General features: G+C 37.1%; 1 protein-coding gene and 1 non-coding gene across 18 annotated transcripts in view; one reads left to right on the plus strand and one right to left on the minus strand.

Annotated features, from left to right (window-relative positions):
* The window catches only part of Ktn1 (kinectin 1), a 91,637-nt gene that overhangs the window by 23,799 nt on the left and 41,470 nt on the right, over positions 1-26,368 (minus strand). For 9 of the 17 annotated variants that reach the window (XM_055606235.1, XM_055606234.1, XM_055606246.1 and 6 more), the window contains 20 exons: positions 23,720-23,886; positions 23,156-23,224; positions 21,729-21,766; positions 20,773-20,863; positions 20,335-20,403; positions 19,848-19,885; positions 19,620-19,701; positions 19,097-19,165; positions 14,161-14,195; positions 13,680-13,770; positions 12,808-12,876; positions 11,414-11,451; positions 10,462-10,552; positions 10,247-10,315; positions 8,982-9,019; positions 7,957-8,047; positions 7,811-7,879; positions 7,211-7,248; positions 3,938-4,028; positions 272-340 (listed from right to left, as the gene is read on the minus strand). In XM_055606235.1, coding sequence (XP_055462210.1) covers positions 272-340; positions 3,938-4,028; positions 7,211-7,248; positions 7,811-7,879; positions 7,957-8,047; positions 8,982-9,019; positions 10,247-10,315; positions 10,462-10,552; positions 11,414-11,451; positions 12,808-12,876; positions 13,680-13,770; positions 14,161-14,195; positions 19,097-19,165; positions 19,620-19,701; positions 19,848-19,885; positions 20,335-20,403; positions 20,773-20,863; positions 21,729-21,766; positions 23,156-23,224; positions 23,720-23,886 — 1,412 coding nt within the window. The remainder of the gene's footprint in view (positions 1-271; positions 341-3,937; positions 4,029-7,210; positions 7,249-7,810; positions 7,880-7,956; positions 8,048-8,981; positions 9,020-10,246; positions 10,316-10,461; positions 10,553-11,413; positions 11,452-12,807; positions 12,877-13,679; positions 13,771-14,160; positions 14,196-19,096; positions 19,166-19,619; positions 19,702-19,847; positions 19,886-20,334; positions 20,404-20,772; positions 20,864-21,728; positions 21,767-23,155; positions 23,225-23,719; positions 23,887-26,368) is intronic. The other 8 variants (XM_055606250.1, XM_055606245.1, XM_055606251.1 and 5 more) reach the window with 1 other exon arrangement.
* Positions 1,830-1,960, plus strand: LOC129676186 (small nucleolar RNA SNORA17). The gene has a single exon (XR_008720044.1). It is a non-coding gene; the product is annotated as a small nucleolar RNA SNORA17 (small nucleolar RNA).

Here is a 26,368-nt window from a genome sequence, read left to right on the forward strand (position 1 = left end):
GCACACATGTACATGTGCATATAGTAGAACTGGAACATTGATCAGAGCACACACATGTATATAATCAAGCTGAAACACTGATAATAACATTCCTTGAACATATTTTATAAACTATACATTATTTTGTCTTAGACATTGCACAGTAAATTGCTTTTATAAAAATCTGATAAATAGGAGACCCACCATTTTACACTCTGTGAACATTTAAGCATGACAAGTAAGTATAAACAGTCGCCAACACAGTAAAAGTGAGACATGGAGTAGTACTTACCTGTTGGTGATTCTGCTGACTAAGTTGTTCAACTTTGGATTTAAATAATTTATTTTCATCTTGTACTTCCTAATAAAACAAAAAGTAAAGATGAATGCCTACACAGAGATTATGACTTTTCTATATAGGCTTTTTAAATGTCATACAGTCTAGAAAAATTCCAAAATAGTAACAATTTTTAAAGGATGGTCTGAGCCACATTAAAACATACTAAGTAACAGCAGTTGAATTTAGTCCACGTCTGGGAAGGGGTAAGTCTCAGCAGAATGAACTGACACGACGCCTGCAAGATCTAACTGGCACGCTTCTGTCGAGGTAAGGGTTCTCAAGGGTCACACGGCAGCACTTGCTGGCTCCAAACTGGGCAGGTCAACCTGAGAGGGCTGCGCCTACTGCTAACTAGAGAGCCTGGGAAACAGGCACTGCAGTGCCCACATGATTCAATAAAACAGTTAACTCAACTCTCTTTCCTAAGTACTCTCACAACTCTGTGCGCTAAATTACATATAAATCAAAATATATAATTAAAATTATACTTACTACAAGGAAACACAAAAATGTTTATAACCACAAAATGAAGTGATCTTTCCTCCTGAGACTTAAAACAGGACACTGCTTATATTTCAATGTATAAACATTCTCAATTTTTGGAAGAGGGAATGGGATGTGAAAGAAGTCAAACCTCACATAGTAACAAAATGTTTTCCATAATACATAAGAAAATCTCATAAATTAGTTTGGCATCCCAGAAGAAAAACTATAGACCAAAATTAAATTAGCAATTAACACACAAATGACTTAAAACATACTAAGAAATCTCATCTTCTCTCAGTCTAAAGCAATTTAAATTGATCCTTTTCTTCAGGTAGGATATCACATCTGTAACTTCTGTCAGTTTTGGACAAGAGTATAGAGTAAGTAAGAACATGGTCAAGAAGCAATTCAGCATGGCCTAACAAAACTAAACATACATGTACTTAAGTGAGCTGGGAGCATGACAAAACAGTGGATCGCCCAGAAGCAACTACAAATTTGCTGCCCCTTCAGGTCACTGTCCTGTGAGCACTTTGAATAGTAACTACCTGAAAAGTGAGATCTGACCTTCTGTTTAAAACTGATATCTCAGAAAACAAAGCAAACTTATATAAAGCATTAATACAAAATTTTACTTCTAGGAAAGTATCAGACAAACAGTACTCAAAATACCATCTGTAAATATGATGTAAAGATAGCCTCTGAAGTATAGTTTGTAACAGGAGAACAACCCTAAGTACATTAGGTAACTTTATCATCTGGTAGCTGGGCATGGTTACTCACACCGTTAATTCCAACACTCAAGCTCAAAGGCAGGAGAAACACAGTTTGAGGCTAGTCTGAGTTCCACAGCAAGTTCAAGGCCAGGCTGAGCTACATAAACTAGACACTGTCTCAAAAAACTCCAAAAACCAAAAGCCAGTAATGTAGGTAAGTGGTGGAGTATTTGTCTAGCATGTCCAAGAGCTTGTATTCCTTCCATTTGAAAAGCACAAAACAAACTGTTAAAAAGTAGAGAAAGGCTCCTACTCCTACAGGCATTGCAGGTGTGGCTACTGTGGCACATTTGCACCAGTAGGTGGAAAAGAGGAGAAAGGCTATGTCGACACTCAGTGTTCTTCCCTATGAACAATGAAGGATTAGAACCCTAACATTCTCTGAAAAAAGCAATCATGAGATGAACATTAGTCTGGCATTAGGTAGGCCTGGACAGGATGAGGAGGAAGCCATAGATTAGAAGAACCCCACGTGTGACCATGGGCCCGGACAGAAGTGAGCCCGAGACAACCACCACACTGGCACCACCATGGATACCCTGAGATGACCCCTGCCCAGGGCCACAATGCACAAGCAGGACATAGCACTGCTGAACCACAGCACTCAGACACTCAGAAACCCTGAGCACCAGTAAGAGGAGCAAGTGTGCCGAAATGGAAGAGAAAGAAAAACAGAAGAATGTGGGCACAATGAAGAGGCAGAACTGAAGACTGGAGGATAATGAGGAGCAGCCTGTTATGAGTAGCAGTACTTGGGACCATGCCTGGTTCCTGACTTGCACTGCCACCGTGGGGCCAAATCTGGGTATATGGCCCTGTAGCAGCAGGGGTCTGTTACCATTAAAGGCCAGGCAGACATCCTTGGTCTGGGCTGCCATCTGGGGACATGTTGATGTCTGAGGGCTATGCAGAACTGGCCCCAACCCTTACCTGGGCATCTTCGGAAAGCTGTCCCTAGGGGCATGAGAATAAGCAAGGTGACCCCATCCCTAGCCAGCTGCAGTCCTCCAGAGAGCAGGTCCTACACACTGCGGGAGTTGCAAGTAAACCATCCCTGAGGATACAAGTGTGAGAGGGCTGGCCCAGAGAGCTGGCCATGCCCCTTACCAGCTACAGTACTTGGAAGAAGAGACCCTGTACCTGGCCTGGGTAGCAGAGTAGCAAGACCCTGAGGGACAAGAGGGGCAGACAAGTCAGCCCCAAGGGACTAAGTATGGGAGAGCTGGCCCCAACACTTGTCTGTGGTGACATGAGCAAGAGAGAAGAGTCCCCCACCCCCATAGCAATGTACAGCAAGCAGAGGAGCTAGCCCTGCCCCTCACCTGCTACAGCACTTAGGAGAGCAGGCTCTTACTTGGCCCGCACAGTAGAGCTAGCCCTAGTTATGGGGAAAGCAGGTGAGGTGGCCCGAGGGAATGAGCAAAGAAGAGCTGGCACTGCCTCTTATCTGCTGAGCAGTGGCAGGAACCAGGAGAGATACCGTCCTCCTCTTCCTAGTCCCTCATCATCTACGGCAGGAGGGAAAACTGGCCCCAGGGTCATGAGAGTAGAACTGGGCCTTGTCCCTCACTGGCTGCAATACTCAGAAAAACAGGGCCTGTACCTCTCCTAGACAGTAGGATAGAGCTGGTATTAATTTGCAGAGGTTGCAGGTGAGCCAACCCACAGGGCTTGAGAGTGGAAAAGCTATATAGATGACTAGCTCAGATAACTCTCAGGCCCAAATCCAGGGATTTGAACTGGCCCACCCCAATATCTACCCCATCAATGGACTGCTGGAGTGCATGAAGAGGCCAGTTCTAGAGATCCAAAACTATAGGATCTCCATGACACAGGACAAGAACAGGATATCCAAGAGGATTCCCAGTGAAGATCCAGTATTGATAAGAGTAGCAGAAACCAGAGGCTTCGAATCAGACCAATGAGCCACTGCAATGAACACTACAAGCAAAGAAGTATGGACAAAAGGGTATACTGTGGGACACACTGTCATACACTACAGCTTCCACAAGATTTTTTTTTTCTTCTTTTGGGGGGGTGTTGCAAGGGTGGAACACGGGTAAGAGTGTAGAAGGAGACAGGGTGAGACTGAGGTGTACGATATGAAATTCACAAAGAACCAATAAAGTTTTTTTAAGTAGAAAAAGGTATTTATATGAAAAGTGTTAACACTAGAACTTACCAAGCACTTTCTCAAAAGATAGAACCAGCCCACAAAATACTCACCTTTGAAACAAGACCCACAATGAACAGAAATGGCTCATTATATCTTTTTACATAACTCTATATCCTTTCATAGCAGTTAACAACCAAAGATAGTAACTCATTTAATAATTAATTTTAAGTAATCACTTACCTGTAACAGCTTTGATTTGTTAGAAAGATCACTCTCTGTGTCTTTCAATATAGCTTCTATTCTCTTAATTTCATTTTCCTTTTCTTTCAACCTAGAATTTTTATAAAGACTTTATTTTATTAATGTACAAAGAAAAGGAGAAACCAAGCTCTGATGTCACCCCTAAGAAAAAGGACAGCACAAACAATGCCTATCAGCCATTTCTTTCTGTACTCTATCAAGTCAGAATTTGTTTTAAAAGACAGTATTTCCAAAGTCATTCTACTTCCTAGTCAAGAACAATCTATAACAATCTATATTTTACTCTAACACTTCTTAAGTATGGCTTTATATAAGAGGAAAAGTTAAAATAAATGCTAAGTGCAAAACAGTACTTCAGCTATTATTAAAACAAACAAACAAACAAACAAAAAACTACTTTAAAAAAAAAAGGAGCCAGGCAGTGATAATACACCCCTTTAATCCCAGCATAAGGGAGGCCGAGACAGATATCTGGGTTCAAGGCCAGCCTAATCTACAGAGAGAGGTCCAGGACAACTAGAGCAACTACACAAAGAAACCCTGTCTTGACCACCACCACCCCAAAAAATAAAGAAATAAAGAAAGAAATTTTGCTTTTAGAAATCTTAGACATACGGGCTGGAGAGATGGCTAAGAGGTTGTTCTTCCAGAGATCCTGAGTTCAATTCCCCACAACCACATGGGGGCTCACAACCATCTATAATGAGATCTAGGGGCCTCTTCTGATATTGTAGATGTACATGCAGATAGAACATTATACACATAATAAATAAATAATCTTTTTAAAAAAGAAAGAAAAAAAACTTAAGACACAATTCATTAAGCCTGGAAGTTATAGAACACTCAAGCCTTGTGCTACAAATATGTGCATGCTATTTAATATTTCCTTAGCCAATTTTTCTTCTCCTTTTCAAAACATTTTAGTACATGCATTTTATCTATCTATCTATCTATCTATCTATCTATCTATCTATCTATCTATCTATCGTAGATATACAGGTGCTGTAGTACCTGGAGGTCAGAAAACAATCTCTCCTTCTACTGTGTGTGTGTTGTGTGTGTGTATGATATGCCTGTGTGCCACAGCATGAAGAAGTCAGTTTTTTCTTTAAACCAAGTGATTCATGGGATTCCAAACTTAGTCAGGCTAGGAAGCAAGCACCATTAATCACGGAGTCTTCCTTTACACAATCTTGATGTAAAGCTTCAATTCAGCCCACGCTAATTTCAATGGCCATTATCATTCTGAGGAGGAGAGCTTTCTCAATGCTGAACACTACTAAATAATTTACTCCTCAAGGCTAGAACCTATCTTTATTCATTTCCCCAATGTGTGGAGACATACAACACTCATCAAGTATTTGATGAGCACTACTTTTATCTCTCCTTAGTTGAAGAAGTGCCAGGACATTTATAGGTACTTCCAAAAAAAAAAAAAAAAAAAAACAGTAACATACATGAAGAATAGAATGGGGAAAAACAGAACAGAAAGCCAGACCTGTTGGCACATGACTGCATTCAAGAAGCTAAGGTAGAAAGACTACCATGTGTTCAAGGCCAGCCTGAGCTACAAAGAAGACCTTGTTTCCTGAAAATAAAAAAGGGTGAAGGAAAAGGAGAGGGAAAGGATAAAAAGAAAGTGAGCAAGAGAAAGAAAATTAAAAAAAAAAAATAGATGGAAAAAGACAGGACAAGTCTTAGATGTACACTGCTAAGTAAAGACAATCTAAAAAGAATGTGTGTACTGTACAGCTCCAGCTAGGACACTCTGGAAAAGGTAAAAGGTAAAACTACAGAAGATATAGTCAATGGCTGCCAGGTTTTCAAGGAAAATAATGGCTGGAGAGTAACCAGAGTGGGAGGAAGAAAAAAAGGATGAAAAGGGTAGACAAAAGATATTTTAGGAGAATGTAACTATCCTGCACGATACTGTGCCGATATATTGTTCTTACACATTTGTCAAAGCCTAATGGAAAGCGAGGTGTTTAGCTGCTAACAACTGTAGTGTTGTTTGTTCATCAGTGGTAACAGATGCACCACATCAATGCTGACATGTTAGTAATAGGAGGAATGGGACTGATAATACACAATCTATAATGCTTAATCTTTTCTCTAGATCTAAAAGTGCATCCCCCAAAATAAAGTCTAATAATTTTACACACACACACACACACACACACACACACACACACACACACACACACACAAAAGGTCAAGAGCTCGGTACAGCAATGTACTCGGGAAGTACAGGCAGGAAAATTTCTGAGTCTCAGGCCAGCCAGGGCTACACAGTGAGACCCTATCTTAAAAAGGAAATGACAAAACAGAGCAAGAAACATGAAGGATGAAAATAAACCCAAAACTATGTACTTTAGTGATTATACCAAGCCCAACAATCTCAAATCTCAATTCAATCCACAGGTCAACATATTGACAGAGAAAACTGATCCCCACAAGTTGTCTGTAGACCACATACACACACCACGGCTGAAACACCCACACATGCACATAGAAAAATAAATTCTTATTTATTTAAAGTTTTTATCCAAAAACTTGGGACCCAGTTTTCCTTCTTTACCATTCTGCGGTTGTATAGTTTAAGAAAAACAACTTCTGCTGACCATGGTGGCTCAAACATATACTCACAACAGTCAGGAGGAGGAGGTGTAGGGTCAGTTAGTCTGAAGACAGCCTGATCTACCTAGTAAGTTCTAAGCCAGTCTGTGTAACAAAGTGAGACTGTGTTTAAAAAAAAAAAAAAAAAAAAAAAAAACTTTTTCATATTAAAGAAAAAAATACTGTTCTAGTATGAACTTCTGAGAACACAGACCTCTGTGATGCTGACTAGTGGTGATAAATTTTATTATTCAGCACAGAATTAGCTTGAAAGATCCACATTTATCTAAAAGCAAGTACAATTATAAAATGCCCATTATTTGTTAGAGCTAAGATTACCCCCTGATTAAATAGAAATCAATTCATTTCTTCTTTATAACAACTGCATGATTTGTTTTTTAAAAGTCTGTATTTTTGCAGAAAGAAGATTAGAGAAAATGAGCAAATCTTTATGTATTCTAAAGCATTTAAAGGGTCTCTGCTTTATCACACAGCAAGCAGAAACTTCTCTTATTTGTCTCTAGACTATAATTAGTACTTAACCATGAAATCAATAACCTTTCAAAGACCCATAAAAATGAATTTTAAGCACATCCTGGCACACCTCATCAAAAGACTAACTAAAAGTACACTTACATATTTTCAAGTTCTTCAAATCGTGGTGTCGAACACACCTAAGGAATGTCAAAACAAGCCAGGTATTACAATATATATGCAGAACCACCAAACTCTAAAATGAAAATATAACTAGGTGGAAATTTTAAAATCAGGTTGTTTATAAAAATGTAACGTTCCCCTTTTTCTCTTTGCCCAGCTTTTGAAACAGGAGCTCATTATGTAGCCCGCCCTGGCCGTAAGTGCAAGGTGATCCTTCTCTTGAGCATTCCAAGGGATGGGTCATAGGTGTAAGCCACCAAGCCTGTGAGTTTACCTGATCAAACTTAACAAGCATTTTAAAGGATCACAGATTAGTATGCCAGATAAGCACAGTTAAGCATAAGCCTGAGTCCATTTGACTAAGAAAAAAAAAAAAAAAAAGAAATGCTTATACTATTAGCTTGAAAAATCAGGCAGTCAGACTTAGTTTGACAGTAATAAAAGTTAACTTACTTTATCAGCAATAACTCAACTATGGCACAACACAGAAACTGAGAACATATACCTTCTTACTTTCTAGAGCAACACATAGAATGGCACATTGCTTAAGTAGCACACTGCCGTCCGTTTATACTGTACCTCTGGCAAATTAGGCTGTGCTACCTCTTGAGCATGAGCCTTTAGAGATTCATTTTCTTCCTGAAGCTCCTTAAAAAGAATAGATGTGAATTGGTACTCAAATATCAGGAAAAGGATTGTCTTCGCTTTTGTTTTTAGCTTCTCACCTGTATTCGTTTCCCTCTATCTGTCAGGTCTTGGTCCTTGACTTCTAAAGTAGCCTTCATGGTGTTCACCTGTTCTTCCTTGCTTCTTAATCTGACAAGTTATTAAGAGTGATAAATCAAAATTTTACATGAATATAAATAGCAAAAGTACTAAAGATTACAAAAATATTTCAGGTATTCTTACAGTCTAATTCAACTGGACTATGGTAGAAATATAAATAAATGGGCTGGAGAGATGGCTCGGAGGTTAAGAGCACTGACTGCTGTTCCAGAGGTTCTGAGTTCGATTTCCAAAAATCACACGGTGGCTCACAACCATCTATAATATGATCTAATGCCCTCCTCTGGCATGCAGGTGTACATGCATGCAGAGCACTATATATACATAATTAATCAATACATCGCTAAAATAAAAAAGAAATAAATATATTTTATATATAAATTTCATACATAAAATATAAAGGAATAAAAGATGAGACATCAAATTGAAAAGTACAAGATAATTATAGAAAGTCACCTATCACTGAATCTACAGAGCTTAGATAAATTAGTGTAGCTGTCCTCTGACTCTATGTCATCCCATCTAGACAGCATCAGTAATTCACACAGCTTAGTAAACTGGCTTAGGTGTCAATGCATAGTCAGTTTCATACGGTCATTAAAATGAGGACGAAGCGACATCTCCACCTAAGGTACTCAGAAATAAAAGAATGAGAGTTCTCACACCATCTCCTTCCCAAAAAATAATTAATTAGTTAATTAATTAAAAAATAGCAGTTGGTAAAATATGAGAACCAAAAACTATTTAAAAAGCCTAAAATCTAGTAAAAAGAAATCTTAACCTTCATTTATTTAAAAAAAAAAAAAAAAAAGCCTAAAATCTTTTGAAACAATTTGGATTTGGTATTTTCCAGAACACTGGAATCAAATATTTAAAACAAAAAAAATTATAATTTTTATTAAATTTAACTTGCAGGAAAGAGATATTTATATATTTATAGGAAAACAAGACAAATGTTACTTACAAGTTCTGAAGCTCCTGAACTTGAGAAGTGACAGATAACTAAAACACAAAGGACAAAAAAAGTAATTCACAATCCTATCAAGCTTGATGTTATCTTTATAATGTATACGCTTCAAAATACAAAAGCCTAAGCTAAACTGATCATGCCAACATAAGATGTGTTTGCATTTCACCCCCTCTTGTTCTAGTGACAGTAAAAGTAACAAAGTAAAAATAGTAACAGGGAGGTCTTAAGGTAAGGAAGATGTTACAAACAGCACCCTGCATAAGGTGGTACTTCTACAGCTGACTACACAGTCTTCATCCAGTTAACTCTCCACTCACCTCCATACAGTATCAGAATGTTCCAGCCCAGTTTTCAAGAACATCTGCTCTACAGTAGTCTAGAGTCTTCCTTAATTTCATGGTTACTTATATATTTACTTATGATTTTTTTTTTGTATATGTTAAATGCATGTGGGCATGTATGCAAATATGGAGAGGTCAGAGATCAACACTGTGAATCGAGACTCTTTTATTGCTCTTCACCTTATCTTCTGATACAAAGTCCCTAACTGAGCCTGAAGCTCTCCAATCTGGTTAACATGGCTAGCCAGTGAGGCCCTAAGATTGTCCTGTCTCCACTCTCTAGTGCTCAGGTTTCAGCTGTGTGCTTCCGTGATTGGCCTCTTACTCAGGATCTGGATATCTGAGCTCATCCTCGTGCTGGCACAGTAAGCACTTTACCTGCTGAGCCATCTTTCCAGTAAGTCAAAGGCACTCTAGCATTAATCCCATTGCCTCTTGGCCTTGGTTCTTAGGTCAGCTCTGTGAGGAGCCTATGCTGAAGTCTCAGTCACTGAGTACACTAGCTCCAATCCTAGCACAGGGCTTTGACAAGCTGTTGGATTAATCCAATGGATGTACAAATCATCTCTCCCATACAATCTAACCATTTTAATAAAGACTAGTCAGGTTAAATCTCATAAAACTCATCTACCAAGTAAATATCTACTTCAGGATCTCCACAGAAGCATCTGATCCATGCAGTTTCTTTTACCAACGTGTTGTGTTTTGCATTTTAAACTGACTTAAATCAAACATTTATACAGGAAACTTTTTCTAGAAAAAAAAAAAAGCTTAGTAAAAGGTTTAAAAAGGACTATAAACAAATACAGTAGTAGCAAACTAGTAAAGATGAATAACAAGGGAAACAAAATGTTCAAGTAGCTCACAAATAACATAGACACCAATACATCTGTCATGCCGTGGCTCTGGGATTTTTACCTGCTGAGCCTTTTCAAGCTGGGCATTTCCTATTTCTTCTTTTAGAACCTCTATTTCCTGTTTCAAAGCCTTGACAATGATAAAACAGACAAGATTGGACAATGGAAAACACAATGAGTTGACAAAGAAATGCAACATACAAACACATGAAATCAAATGGTTTTAACTCAAGTTTGATAAACAGGAAAGCCAGACACTATTCTCTCTCCTAATACCTGAACAGTTTTCTCCTTATTAGCAACTTTCAGAAGTTCAACTTCTAGAAGCTCTTCCACAGACTTGATCTGTCCATCTTTCTCATGGATCCTTAAATAAACAAATCAAGTATTAACCTGACTAGAAATCATGAGATCAACCAACTAAGCATAAAGACAAAAGCATCATAAGAAGCATTAAAGTGAGACAGTAGCTCAACTTCACAGACAAAAGCAGAGAAAATAGCTAAAGTGCCTTTTCAATAAAAATTTAATCATCAACTACTAAAATCTATGCATATATGAAGTTGGTGGTATGCTTCAAAACTACAAGGGAAATCTACTACTTAAACCATGAAGGATACCAACACCAGAAAGAACTGAGTTCCATTCAATACTACTGATTACAGAATTTTGAGCTTATTGCACAATATGGCATCAAAGGAGACCAGTACATTAAAAGGGGATACATGCAGGGAACTGTCTCTCTGTGCAACATAAACTCATTTGTAATAGCTTCTGCTAAACATGGAAAATTAACAACTTGATGTCACTTAAAAATAGACTCAATTATGAAACTGGATTTTAAAAACAGATTAAAAAATCTTTGAATATGGGAAACAAAGCTAATCTCCCTTAGTCCACTGATGAGACATTTTAGAATGAAGGTCCAACTGATCCAAGTGTGATGATATATACCACTATCTCAGCACCCATGACTGTGAGAGGAGTGTCAGGAGTTAAGATGCCTGTCCCAGGAACTCGGAAACCCTGGCCAGACTGGATTAGAAAGGAAGGCAGAGGAGGAGGTAAAGAAGTGGGGAAGTAGGGAGAAGTAATATATGTCAATGCTAGATAGCTAGACAGATAAGATGTAATATATGGCAACTCTCCCAAATAAAGGATAAAACTCCATTTAATAGTACTAAGAAAATAAGTAAAAAAAAAAAAAAATTACAATGTTATCACTTACACTCTTTTAAGGTCTTCAATTAGAGACACAAAAGAAACCTAGAAATTTAAAAAATGCATTTTTATTAATTTTTAAATTATAAGTGAGTCAGAAATAAAAAAATATAAGCCTAAATTTGTTATTATAAAAATCAAAATCAGGGACTGAAGAGCTCAGAGGCTAAGAGCACTGACTGCTCTTCCAGAGGTCCTGAGTTCAATTCCCAGCAACCACAAGGTGGCTCACAACCTTCTACCATGAGATCTTGTGCCTTCTTCCGGGGTGCAAGCATGCATGCAGAGAGAACACTATATATATAATATATAAATAAATCTTTTTAAAAAATCAAAATCAAAGTAGAAAAAGTAAGCCCAAAAATTCTTCCTAGATTTTCTTAATATCATGATGAAAATGAATAACATTTTGAAAGCGAGCAGTTGAGATTAGTTAGTTGTATACAGCCCAAAAATAATCATTAGAAATATGCTTAAGTTACTTAATTAGTAATTCAAAATAGGTGAGAAATTACACCTAAGAAACTGCCTCATTTCATGCAGCCCTTTTGGCATTATTAGAGACTCAGTTTATATGTGTAGTCAAAACCTTCATTATTGTAATTAAAATAAAAAATAAAAAAAACTTGCCAGCAAGCTGGCTCAGGCTTGTTATGCAAGCCTGATGACCTGAGTGAGTGCAACCCTACTCCAAAGTTGACTGTGGCCTCTACAGGACGACATATGGTACATGTGTACCTTCACACATCCTACATACAACAACAAGAATAAGTTTTTTTAAACTTAAACTGGGCTAAAGAGATGGCTCAGTAGTTGAAATATCCTGCTATTCTTTCAGAGACCCCAGGTTCAATATCCAATATGCACAGCAACTCACAACCATCTTTAAACTCCATACCCAAGAAATTTGATGCCTTTTTCTGGCATCTGTGGACACTGTATGTACACATGGTACACAGACATATATGCAGGCAAAACACTCATAAACATATAAGTAAATTTAAATAGATAAAGAAAAAGAAAAGAATGAAACCTTATATGCAGTAGTTCACTGAATGCCTACATGCAGACAGTATTCACCAAATTTGCAGTTTCTATTACTACTCAAGTCACAAAATCATTCATCAATCAAAAGTTTAGCTGAAGCTAGGCAGGATAGAACATGCCTTTAGTTTTAGCACTTAGGAAGAAGAGATAGGCAGATCTCTGAGTATGAGGCCAGCCTAGTCTAAAAAGTGAGTTCCAGGACAGCCAGACAGCCACGACTACACAGAGTAACCCTGTCATGAAAAACAAAAGTTGAACTGATAAATTCAGCCTTGGAAAAGAAGCAACTGGGCGCTGTGTACCAGCCCTGCCTACTGTAAGAAAGAAGCAAGTAGGATCAGCAGTGTACATTACCTGGTCACTCTGCTTGGCCTTTAACTCTTGAACTTCTTTAGTCAGGGTTGAGTTTTCTGTTCTTATGGCCTTTTTTCAAAAACATAAAAGCACAACATACTTTTATTTTTATTATTCCTAAAGCACTAGCTAGTTCAAATTCAGCTAGCCTATTCTTCCTCTACCCATTTTTAAAATAATTTATTTAATTTTATATGCACTGATCTTTTGCTTGCATGTATGTCTGTGTGGATCTCCTGAAATTGGAGTTATAGACAGTTGTGAGCTGCCACGTGGTTGCTGAGAATTGAACTCAGGTCCTCTGGAAGAGTAGGCAGTGCTCTTAACCTCTGAGCCATCTCTCCAGTGTCCCTCCTCTACCCTTTTCCCTAAACCTTAAGAGTTAGTCAAACATTTTGTAATTCAATTTTCACCATATACAATTCAAATGAATTGCTGACATCCTCAAAGACAGTGTGTCAGTTAAGCCACAACAGTTATACATTCAACTATATCTCTTAACTGACTTTCCCAAAAGTCTGAGTTAATTTAGTAAGGGCTAACAGTGAACATGGAGCACCTGGATTGACTTGCTCTCACCCCAGTGCCACTCATGGACTTATGACGTCTGCTAGTGATCAATGTTTATAATCTCAATATGGATGCAAGATGAACACATACTACGAACTGCAACCCCAGTATCTACCTAACTAAGGCAGTGAGCACGAAGATCATTAAGCATTTTCAATTTCCAGAGAAATGCCATTTAGAGTAAATGAAAAGCATTTACGGACTTGGAACATGTAGCGCACGGCTGTGGGAAAACCATTACAGTGAAAGCTCTTCATACTGACAGAATAAGCACAAGGAAAACAATCTAGAAAATGCTTTACATTCAGTTCCTCCTCTTTTGTGGCCACCTGAATAAGTCCAGTTTCAAGTAATTCTTCTACAGTCTTTAACTTTTCATCTTTTTCTTGAATGCTGAAATTATAAATTTAAAACACACATATGAACTATTTGGTCAAGGTAAATATTATTCTTAAGTATTTTATATGGATCAACCCCTCTGTCCCTCATTCATTGTAAACTTTTACTTCTAGAAAGATCTCTGAGGACCTGGAGCATGGTTGTCAAGGTGAACTCCTCACCAGGACAACCATACAGTTGTCAGTATGGACTGACAACAACCTGAACAAATCAATCGTATCATATGATACCCACAACATACCATAACATGACACCAGCTAATTCACAGCCGGAATACTCTTGTCTACCACAAAGTATAAGTAGTATTTTAGGAGCCCAGATTACTACTGCCAACAATTCTATCACCACAAATGTAGACTCCAACACAAAAAATTAAACTCTTACCATTTTTCCATTTGTTCCACAACATCTTTATTAGGCTAAAAAAAAAAAAATTCAAAAAAGGTTTAATTCTACCAAGTTTGCATGCTATAAAAATTAGTTTAGAAAAAGAACACTGTTGAAATAGTTAAGGATTCTAAATAGTTCCAAAATTTAGTCTCTGAGGATGAGGACTGCTCAGGATTACATTTTTTTTTTATTCAAAAGTGAGCAGAAAAGAATATCTACAGGATACAAAAGGAGGAGCATGGCACTAGCAAAATGAACTTAGTAACTTTTAAGGATAATTTTTAGTTACTAAAAAGGATAATGTGAAGCGAGCAAAGATTTCTTCAAATATAAAAATTTTAGGCCTTAAGGCCGAAAGTCACAAGAAGCTTTTTCCTGTTTTTCCTGATTTTCCCCTACACTGAAGTCTGACACAAACATACTTGCATAAATCTTGTTTATAGTCCAAAGGATTTTAAACATGTAGATAGATATTGTGAAAATAGTACCAGACAAAAGCAAAGAATATATTAAAAGTGCTAGTGCACACTGCAGAAGCAGCAACACAAATATATCTCCTTATAAACTATACAAAACATGACATTAAAACTGATCCCATTCCCTTGACCCTTCAGTCCCAAATTCCCCCAACGTATGCTCACATGAACAAATTCCCAGGGTTGTTACTGTGTGTCTGGAGGCAAAGCTTTTCCCCTCAGCATTCTCAGACCTTCAGGCAATTCAGTACTCTAGCCAAAAAGGTCTGGGGTCTTCTGTCCATCTCCCATGAACCAATCTCCTAATCCTGTTATATTCTGTTTTTAACCTGTTTCACTGTAACTATTTTTCAAAATTTAACTAATGCTTCCTCTGTCAAAGCTAAGTCCTAAGATTCCACCTCTTCTACATTTCTGAATTAGCTCCTTCACTTCAATACCTACATTCACGTCCTCAGCTTTATTCGTTTCAAACACCACAATGCCCTAAATTCTGTCTGAAGGATTGTAAGGACTGCTTTGCAAATTGCACTGCAAGAATGTCCCACTGAGGAAAATTATCCCATCATGAAAAAGGAGAGAGGAAATTCCCAAAGGGCATTTCATCAATCTGATAGTATAGAAAACATCAAGCACTGAAGTTTGGCACAGCCATATTCACTGGAAACAGCAAGAGCCATGAAGCCAGCACAGCTGTTTGACACAATTACAGCAAAGCTGAGTCACTGCAATTGCTGTCATTCTCTCCCTCACTTTTGAGTTTTGGAGACTTTCTGCCTTATGATTTATTTTATGTCTTTTCCTGAGAAAATTAGGTCTGAGTCTTTTTAGGAAAATCCTAAAATTAAGTTTATCTGGCCCGATTTGGAAGTCTTCCTTATGCTCTAGAGATCATTAAGCACAGAGAGGCACATAGCTGATGAGGCCGTTCTATTTGTACTTTCTAATTGTGACTGAACTTGTAATCATGGACATGTAATGAAAAAATCAAGCATATAATATGTACTTCCTGGATAATCATTAGTCTGCTTTTGTTTTGTGAAACTTGTAATAATAAAGAAGCAATCTGGTTGCTCGTCAGTGAGAGCTGCGCAAGTCCTTGGACCATCAGTGCCCGACTGACCCCTATTGCCAATGCCTTCTCTCCTCTGCAGGCCGGTCTCTGCCCGCTCAGCAACGACTGGCACAGAAGTTGCTTTTTACAGACTGAACACGTTCATGAAGACAGTTTTTAATCCACGTGTTTCAATGAATCTTGTCTCACGAAAGACACAACACTATCAGTCCAGCTTATGTCTATCTTGATTATTTGGTTGTCCTACTTCTGCTTCTTCGACTCCTAAATTCAAACAGTTCACTGCTATCATTTTGACTTTCTCACATGAAGAATAAGTTTGTCCAATGCTCTTGTTACAATGTTCTTCAGTGTTAGAGAGGGTCACAAGCTTCACACACTAGCAAATCTTTCTCTAGCCCCTACACCCTCGTTTCTCTATGTCAATTCTGCCACACACCACCAAGCTGCTGAAAAGTTTTCTCTCAGTCTGGACTGCCCCTCACTGTCTGTCAAATTTGTGGTACGTTGTCCCTGTGTTAGCTTTCCACTCTTCAAACGAAATCTTACTGTAAGCCTATATACAGTTCAGGAATTTAACACATCCCACTTTTCTACTATACACAGCTATCTCCATAGCAAGCCACACTGTCACAGTAAAAATCAAGCCTCATTCACCTTCAGAGCCTCAGCATAGAAGTAAATACCTAATGTACACTCAACAAATACTTAAACTCACTTCCCTCAGTGAAATCATGTTTAGTTAAGTACTCTGGTTCTACAGCTCAAATACTGACCAGCATTTTTACTTTATTATACTTTACCAGCCTAACACAATTCTATTTCTTCCTCTAGATGATAAACCTATCTTCTATAATTTAGTATGATCAGGACAATGTGTCAGGCAAAGAAAGAGAAAGAAGCAATTTCCTATGATTTTTCTTAGTTACCTTGATTACAGACTTTTAAAAGTCTAATAGAACAAGAATAAAGGCAGACTGCTGCTCGGCTATCAAACCAGCAAGCATGCCTGGCACCATGTGATTTATATGGTAAATAATAAGCTGAGCTTATTGGCCTTACTAAGGGCATTATCTGATGACAAGCAAACCTGCACACACTCCTCTTCCCTCTCCTTAGTGTCTAAGCACATTCCCATACCTGAGCCCTGGGGCCTTTGCTCTTTCTACACCTGAAGAAGCAACATGGCAACATTACTTGTTTCTGCTTCAGTAAATTCAACCTTTTCCTCCAGAATAAAACTATCTGGCAAAAGAGATGAAATGTAATATCACAAACCTGTTCTCTCTTAACTGTCATTTGGAATTCTAACTGATACACAGGAAAGAAGAGGTTAAAAAAAGTTGGAAACAAAAAGAAACATAGGTACCCTAACTTTGATCTCTTATTTGACTATCAGTAACAATAAAATGTGACTACAGAAAAAGCCAAAGAGTGAGGGAGGCTGTCAGGATGGCTCAGGAGGTAGATGTGCCTGTTGCCAAGCCTAATGACCAGAATTCAACCCTCCAGGATGGATATGGTAGAGGGAGAGAACTGATTCCTGAACCACACTGAGGCTGGCCTCTGAACTCTATACCCCCTAAAATATGTACACAATAATAAATGTTTAAAGTTTATATATTGAAATCTCTGGTAGTTAATACATAGAAACTGCATGCTATTTCTCCAGGTAAGAATTAACAAACACAGAAGGAAAAAAAAAAAAAAAAGGAAAAAAAACCCCACCATTCTTTAATCTAGCAAGGTTACGTGTCTAGGTAAAAAAAAAAAAAAATTTAAAGACTTGAGTGCTCTCATTTGCATCCAAACCTGTACACTAGAAAAGGGCATCAGATCACATTACAGATGGTTGTGAGTCACCACATGGTTGCCAGGAACTGAACATAGGGCCTCTAGAAGAGCAGACAATATTCTTTAACTACTGAGCCATCCATCTCTCCAAGCCCCATGAGGTAATATTTTTTAACAGTAAATTAAAAATACTGTTAGAAAAACTGTAACTGAAGACTACAACTGATATTCAAGTTTCAAAGACAGTCATCTGGGCTTGGGTGCCAATAAATCATCATTCATAATCTATAATACAACAAATGAGAAGATTTACATTTTTCCCTGCTACCTCTACGCATATACAATGTAACAAAAATTACACAAAGCATTTCATATCACAGAGAAGGGAAGGAAAGTCTGATTTGACAAAATGTTAACAAATACTTCAAGCAGCAGCTAGTTACATCAATATTATACTTGCTTAATTGTGAATTTTAAAACAAAGAAAGCAAACAGCTCTAAAGGAAATGCTATTATTTCCAATTAAGAATAGTTTGCGAACTTACTATTGGGAAAACATGCAAAGTTTATATTCTAATATAGAATTTAATAGCAAGAGTTTCTAGACTATTTTGTTGTAAAAATTTTTACATTTACTTACTGATTTATTTACTGACAGAGAGAGAGAGAGAGAGAGAGAGTGTGTGTGTGTGTGTGTGTGTGTGTGTGTGTGTGTGTGTGTGTATGAGTGCTTGCGAATGTATGTGTGTCTCAAGGCTCACATGTTCAAGTCAGAGAACATGTCCTCTCCTTCCACCGTGTGGAAGGAGAAATCAAAACTCAGGTCCCTCAGGTTTAGTAGGAAATACCTCTACCTGATGAGCCATCTGGCCAGCTCCTAGAATATTTTCTAAAAATATACTCTGAAGGTTTTCTATGAGAAAAATAGGAAGGCAACACTATGAAAGCGCCAGTTGGCTTATGAAGTAGTGCCATTCAAGGCTGCTATAGTTTTACTATATACAAAGAGTGACAGTGTTAAGTGGATGATAATGAATATATATGTGTGTACATGTACATATACATGTACAAATATATGTACATGCACACGTACATACACACATATTAAAATATGCATATATTAAAAATGCATATATATTCTTAAAATGAACTTATTTAGATAGAGTCTATATGCAAATCACTAGACTAAGCAATATATTCATGCTTTGCCATTCAGATTTAAGAAATCCTTAGGTACAATCTCAGTGTGAAAGACTGAGTCTGAGGAATCAGAAACCAACTTCAAGGTGTTCATAAGTTTCAAACTTCTTCTTCTTTTAAAAAAAGCATACTGCCTATATGAAAGAGTTAAGGCTCCAAAACCAGAATTTTTTTCCTTTCTTTCTTTTCTTCAAAATGCTTATTAAAGATTAACATTTGCTTGATCTCAGAGATGCAAAAATTTAATTTTTTAAACTTGGTAAGCACAAAATGAACAGGGTGAAATTGAAAGATAGCTAACTTTAAGAACAGTTTCTCAACCAGGTGGTTCTAATTCAACCTTTTCACACTGGCTGTTTCCACACTACTCCTTGAAAAGCCTCACCTGTTGAGAAACAATGACCTGCAGCTTCTGAACCTCCAACTGTAATGCTTTATTCTGGTCATTCAGAATCTGGAAGAAAGAAGCCCAATTTACTGTTTTTTTTAAGAAGGAGAAAGGTAATAATGCAATCATTTGAATCAGATTTTTGAACATGCAAACTCACGATTACTTTAGGCATTCATAAGAGACTAAAGAGTTACATGCAGACATAAAATTCAGACTGCAATGGACAGTGATTAGCAATGCAGCAACAGTGTAAACAGCAAAAAATATCTACAAACATAAAATGCTCATTTTAAATAATACCAAGGAATGCTTGAGGCAAAATCAATTTCAAACAGTTAAGATCAGATAAAGTACAGTGAGGCAAAGTCTATTAAGAGTTCACTATTCACATAAGCCACCAAATAAAGTAAGGAAATGTTTCCAAATGACTATAAAAAATAGCACTTTGAGAGTCATTGTAACTAAATGTATACGAAGTTGTTTTGAGAAATCCAAGTTCACAAGCTTAATCACACACCTTAAATTCTTCCATTTTGCTTGCAAGTTCACACTGCAGCTGTTCTTCAAGCAATCTTATTTTATCATCCTTTACATGAATACTATGAGAAGAAGAGTATCAATTAAAGCTTAGTTCATACATTGCAAGTTTTCAGGGCTATATGAAAGCTCAAATAGCCTCAACTGGAAGCAGCACTGTACATGAACATGGATGTACAAGTATCTCTCCACAGAACATATTACTCACCTTTTCTGCATCTTCTCCACTTCATGTGCTGTAGCAGCCTGTATTCAGAATAAAGTCAGAATCTTATCATTTCTGAGGAAACCATCTAAACTTTACTTATTTATATAAAAATTTGTATTTCCATATATGTACCTGTGTGTTTTATTGTCCATTATTTTTTACTTCTCAGAGGCCAATTTTCTCTAATGAAGGTTTTCCCATTAAAATGAAAAGGGCAAAACGGGCAACACATGAAGACTGTTCTAACAATCTCATCTATCTCAAAAATGAGTAATTCTATGTACCATACATTACTTCCAATATGAATCAGTGACATCTAAGTGGTCTGTATAGAGGCTCTAAATAACACATCTTAGAGCCAAACTTAAGTAGAAAGTATTACACATAGGCAGTATTTACATACTGGGGCTCACCGACTCAAAAAACAAAAAAACAAAAAAAAAAAGGCAAATCAAACTTCAAAGATAAATAAGCAAAAGTGATCTACCTGCTCATTAGCCAGGACCTGCAATTTCTGCACTTCAGCTTTTAATAAGAAATTCATATTCTGTAGATCCTAGAGAAGAAAAAAGTACAGGGTATTAAAAATATTTCCAAAAATTTTACTTTAAATTTGTGGCAAGGTATCTGTTCAACTTAAGAATTAAGTTACGGTCTCAAATTACAAATTTCCTAAATCAAAATAAAACATTAATTTGGCAAATATCTGAAACTGTTATAAAATGCATCATATAAGTAAAACCCTCTTAGAGCTGAAAAAATATACTTCTTTTATAGTTCAAAAGAGGCAGAATTATTCCATGAGTTCTAGAATATTCCTCACCCTTCATACAAACACTGACTATAGACTGGATATAATAATCTTCAGGGAAATTCAACTCTGAGTCCTACAAAATACTGCAGCAAGCTGCAGGAATTAGCATACCTTAAGCTCTTCCTCTTTGCTTGCTAAGTGATCGTGTTCACTTGCTAATGAATCTTCAGTCTGCTTTAGCTGCTTGTCCTTTTCTGCAATCCTTCAAGAAGGAAACACATTTGGGCTTTTAATAACCATTTATTAAGATTGAGTCTTACATGGAAAGGATCATCTTAACTACATTTCTCATATGACTACTTTCTCTTTCTAGGCACTCTATTTAATCTACTAGTAACTGTCATAAAGCATAATGCCCTAAAGTGTTATGTTGTGTGTGTGCTTAATAACAACTTGCAAAAGTTTGCTCCCTCCTTCCAGCATGTTAAAACCAGGGGATAAAATGTAGGCCATTAATCAGGGTTGACAGTGAGAACAGGATGGTGGCTAATACCTATACTTAGGAGGCTAAGGCAGGAAGATCACAAACTCAAGGCCAGTCTGAGCTACAGAATGAGGCCTCAAATCAGAGATTCATAGATGGACAGACACACAAGACAGACCCATTATTTAAAACTTAAGTCAAAGAATTTATTTACATTGAAAAGCCTGGCATCAAAACCAGACCATAGGTCATCTGTATATATCTGATCCATATCTGTATAGTTATGCAACACAAAACAACACAAAATTACTTTGAATGTATGGCTAGACACAGAAGAGCCACAAGTACGAAGCAGACAGAGAACTAATTTCCTTCCACTACTTTGAAAATACAATTGCCTCTTCTACATAATTATGAATATCCCAATGAAGGAAAGTTTGCCCAGCTCTTTTATAACAACAACAAAAACAAAATGTAATGTTTGGGGACTAAACAGACACAGGTTATAAGAAAAGAGCAAAATTAAAGTTAGGGTAATTTCTCAAACAGGTCAGAGTATGAAATTAATTGTGTTTTGTATCAAACAGGTATCTGTTAGTGGTTATTAAACAATTATAAAAGAAGTGTGGAATGGCAAGCTTACACTTTATGTAATTCTTCTGCTAGAACTGAAGCGGAGGTCTGAGAAAGAAAAACATTATCAACATAAGAGCATTTGAGAAAAAGCTTAAAAGCTGTACAATAATAATCACAACAGAGCTTTGAAAAAAACAAGAGAAATTAACATATACAAAGTTGTTAAAGACATATCTGGCCTAAAGTGCATAGCTATCATCCTGAAAGCACGTCTGAGCACCAACAGCCAATATTAGGGAATTACACATCACATCACACAATATTAAGACTTAAGCAAGTGAGCAGGCCTGGAAACTACAAAACTGACAAGCAACAAGTACCTAAGGGCAGGTCCATCCACAAAGACCATCTCTAGCCCTGTGCATCTCTTCCTTATCAAAATCTTCTGAAATGATCCACTTCACGGTTAAGACAATGGGGAGAATGCCGTGCTGCTCTCCCATTATTAAGGGTTCTCAGCACACTCTAGGGCGGTTCTGACAGGCTGGAACACTACTTCTCAGCTGATAATAAAGATCCCAACCCAATGGAGGTTGGTAACTCACAAACATACAGCTCCATTTTGCTGTATTAGATGGTTCTCCCCAATAAATTTTAAGAGTATCATTTCTACAAAAAAAGAAATTAGGAAAAACCACTTATGTGCACAAAGCATTGGAAGTTTGGACTCTTAAAATTCACTTTTAATGTTAAAATCATGAGTCACATTTCTTTTTAAAGATTTAATTTTATTTTGAATATGTGTAAGTGTTGAGGAAATATGAGCACATGAGTGCAGATGATGGGAGGCCATTAGAACCCCTGGAGTTGGTGTTACAGGCAACTGAGAATCACCTGATACTTGGGCTGAGAAATGAACTCTGGGCCTCTGGACCAGCAGCAGGCACACTTAACTACTGAGCCATTTCTTCAGTCCAACAGTCAAATTTCTAGTACTTGTTACAACAAAGAATTTTTATAATTTTAAAGTTCAACTGAAATTGAAATGTACAGTATGTGTATGTATGTGGCAACTTTTACTTTTTTTTCTGGATGTCTTATCATTTATATTCCAAAGCCCATCAATCAATCAATCAATCAATCAAAGCATGGGGCAATGGTGTAAAACTTTGTAATGTTTACCATTAACTAAAATGAATCATACATTTCAAACTGAGTCTTCTGCAAATACAATCCAGGATTAACACAGCTATCGATCCATACTCAGTTCCTATTCTAGGCTCCACTTGGCTATTACTTTGCTAAGTGTTCCCATCTAGCCCTTCTAATTACACATGTTCGAGTGTTTGAAACTTGGGACCACTACAAACTGATCCATTGACTAGTCAGTCTCCCAGCTACTGAACTCTGGCACTACAGAGGCATTCACATATTGTTCAAACACGTAGAAAGCTATGATTAACAGAAAGCAATTAAAAAAAAAAACACCATTACCTGTGCTGCGATCTGGGAATGGAACTGTTGAATCTGAGCTTTCAAAGCCTCATTTTGTTCCAAAATATCCTTTCATTAACAGCAAACAAAAAGAGAGGAACAAATGTGTTATTAATAAAACCCAAGTGCACACGGACGAAGTGATTTACATTTTCTTGGCTTAGTTTTAAATTTTTATTTAAAGCAGTTAAACATTCAATTTTGAGTTAATTTACAAAGCAGACATAAGAAGTCCAAAGGAAGTGGATGAGCTCATAAACACACGCTCAAAGATTAAATATTAATTATTTACCATCATTAAGGATGTGGACATACCATACTTTTTCTAATTTGTTTCTCCTGATTTAAACATTTCAATGAAACTTTATTGAAATTAATGTATTTACATAGATATAAGTATTGGAATTTTTGTTGCAATTTTTAAATTAAAATATAATTGTAACATTTTCCCTCAATCTCACCCTTCCTCTCAAATTCATGATCTTTAATTATTATTGTAACACATGTAAACACATAAATATGACCCCTTATTTTACAGGAAAAAAAAAAAAAAACAACGAATACCTGAACTTGAATTTGCAGAGACTCTTCTTTGCTCACCCGCTTTTGCTCTGACTCCATTAACTGCATTAGTCTCTGCTCCAACTGCTGTTTTGATACCAAGGTGTCTGTGAGCTTACTATGTAGACTCTGGACTTCATTTTCTTTGGCCACAAATTTACTTTGTAAATCTGTAGCAAACAAAAGTACTACATCTTACAGAATGCCTCTTCCTTCAGCCCATCCATCCCCAATATATGCACTGCTTCTCTAGAGCACTTGCACAGAGCCACGGTCCTCCTCCTGCACAGTCTTAGCAGCTCATCCTCCCTGTACAACACCCGTCACCTGTCAATTGCTCTTGCCCTAAGAGGGAGTTCTTCTGGATCAGAGACTGTCTTGGGTCTATATCCAGAGCTGTGCCCAAGACTTGGCACAATACTGCATACTCAATAAGCATTAACTAAGTGGTATACAAAGGTTTTAAATGGCTCTCCCATTTCTTGAAAGCAGTAATTCCCTAAAGATTCCTTAATAATTATGTTATCAAATTTTCATGAAATTTGATAATAACTGAACTCCTCTACACAGAAAGATGCCAAGGAAATCTATTATCTAAAAGCTGACATTTAAAGTCATTTAAATAATTTGAAAGGAACGATAACATTTCTGTTTCCTTTCTTCAACGTTACAGATAACTCCCCCAAAATAAAGAAATCAGAAAAAGTGTATTTGAACTACCCTAACTCAAAATCACAAGAAATGAAGACCAAGTGAGTTTAAAGAGAATCACTAATTTGGTAGAACGAGAAAAGGAACCTAAGTCAAAAAGGTTAGCAACAGGTGACCATCTATAATGAGATCTGATGCCCTCTTCTGGAGTGCAGGTAGGTATACATGGAGGCAGAACACCGTATACATAATAAATAAATAAATATTTTTTTAAAAAAACAAAAAACAAATAAATAAGCATTTTTTAAAAAAACAAAAAACTAAGTTCTAACATATACAAAACAATACAACTCAAAAAGAAGTCCTGAAACATGTGTTGGTATAATGTTCTTTTAAAATGTATATGCCTTACCCTTGTTAATTCAAATGCTGATTACCCCACCCCCAACTCTCTGGTTTCAATCGGAAATTGCATTGTGATACTCACTATAAGCATCCTGTCTCAACTCTGTGTAAACAGGACAAAATAAAGCAACTAGATACAATGTTCTGCAATGGGAGGAGCCAGAAGGCAGGAAAGGAGTGGAAGGGAGCCAGGTGAGCAGAGCTGGAGGAGAGAGCTTGGAGGACGTGGAACATGAACCAGACCTAAGATTTCACAAAAAGCAAGTTAAATGTGGGAAATCTAAATGTTAGGAAACTGAGGGCATGGAGGTTTAAGAGGAAGTAAATATTGCCCAGCATTGTGTTCTAGGTTAACTAAAAACCCAGTCTCTGAGTGGTGATTTGGTTACACAGCTGTTTAAGATTAACAGCAAGCTTTACAAGAAGATAAAACAATAGTAAATATTAATAACCATCTTACAACAAACTTGTAATGGACATATCTGGGATTAGAACTCAAGGAAGCAAAATATCTACTACCAACAATTAAACCATTGAGTTCATGATGTCAAAAACACTGCTGGCTTACGACTCAACCTCCAGTCAAACCAATCTAAAAAGGTAAACACATTCTCAGATCTACTTAAGGCCTCCACACATTCACTTCCAGGCATACTCATATGTAGTTAGTAAAAATCAAGCCATATTCAATCGGGGTGGTGGCCATTCGTGCCTTTAATCCCAGTATTTGGGAGGCAGAGGCAAGTAGATTCTTTGAGTTTGAGGCCAGCCTGGTCTACAAAGCAAGTTCCAAGACTACGTAAAGAAACTTTGTCTCGAAAAACAAAACAAAAAAAGAATCACTGAAGTATCAGTATTGCATTTCTTTAGAAATATGGAGTAAAACACAGACGTTCTAAAGGCATGATCAGTTAGAGTACAGTAGTAGTTAAACAGAAATATGGCATAAAACACTAAAGTAAAAAATCAAAAGAGCATAGCTATGGGGCTAGAGAGATGGTTCAGTAGTTAAAACCACTTGCTCTTACAGAGGACAGATTTGGTTTCCCAGCAACCACATGGCAGCCTACAAACATCTGTAACTTCAGATCCAGGGGATCTCATGCCTTCTTCTGACCTCTTGGGGCACCAGGTCCATATGCACACATGATGCACACATACATATATATGTGCAGAACACTCACATAAAATGAAAGAAATAAATAAACTTAAGAAAACATTTAGATGAAAACTGTTGTTTTACTCTCCAAAGCTATTTGGTTCATACTGATAATCTTCCTGGCAAGATTCCTATGTTTCATTGATAACATGTAAGATGCAACATTTTTAAATAAGTTAAACAAACTATCTTAACATAAACACCAACTTTATATAAAAGTAATAGGGTTACAGGATATTTGATCACATTGTGAACTCCGAGATTGTGTTGTTTACTGGAAAAACCTGTTCCTAGCTGTAGTGTGGCCTAGCCCTAGCTCATACCTTCAATCCAAGAGCTTTCTGCTTATAAAAAGGATTAAATAAAGTCAACTATAGGGCATGCACCAGTTGAAAGGGAGTGAACACAGGAGGGGGGGGGAATTAAAAAGAAAAACT

This window comes from Psammomys obesus, unplaced genomic scaffold (assembly GCF_907164565.1).
Source record: "Psammomys obesus unplaced genomic scaffold, mPsaObe1.curated_primary_1811, whole genome shotgun sequence".
Taxonomy (NCBI): Eukaryota; Metazoa; Chordata; class Mammalia; order Rodentia; family Muridae; genus Psammomys; species Psammomys obesus.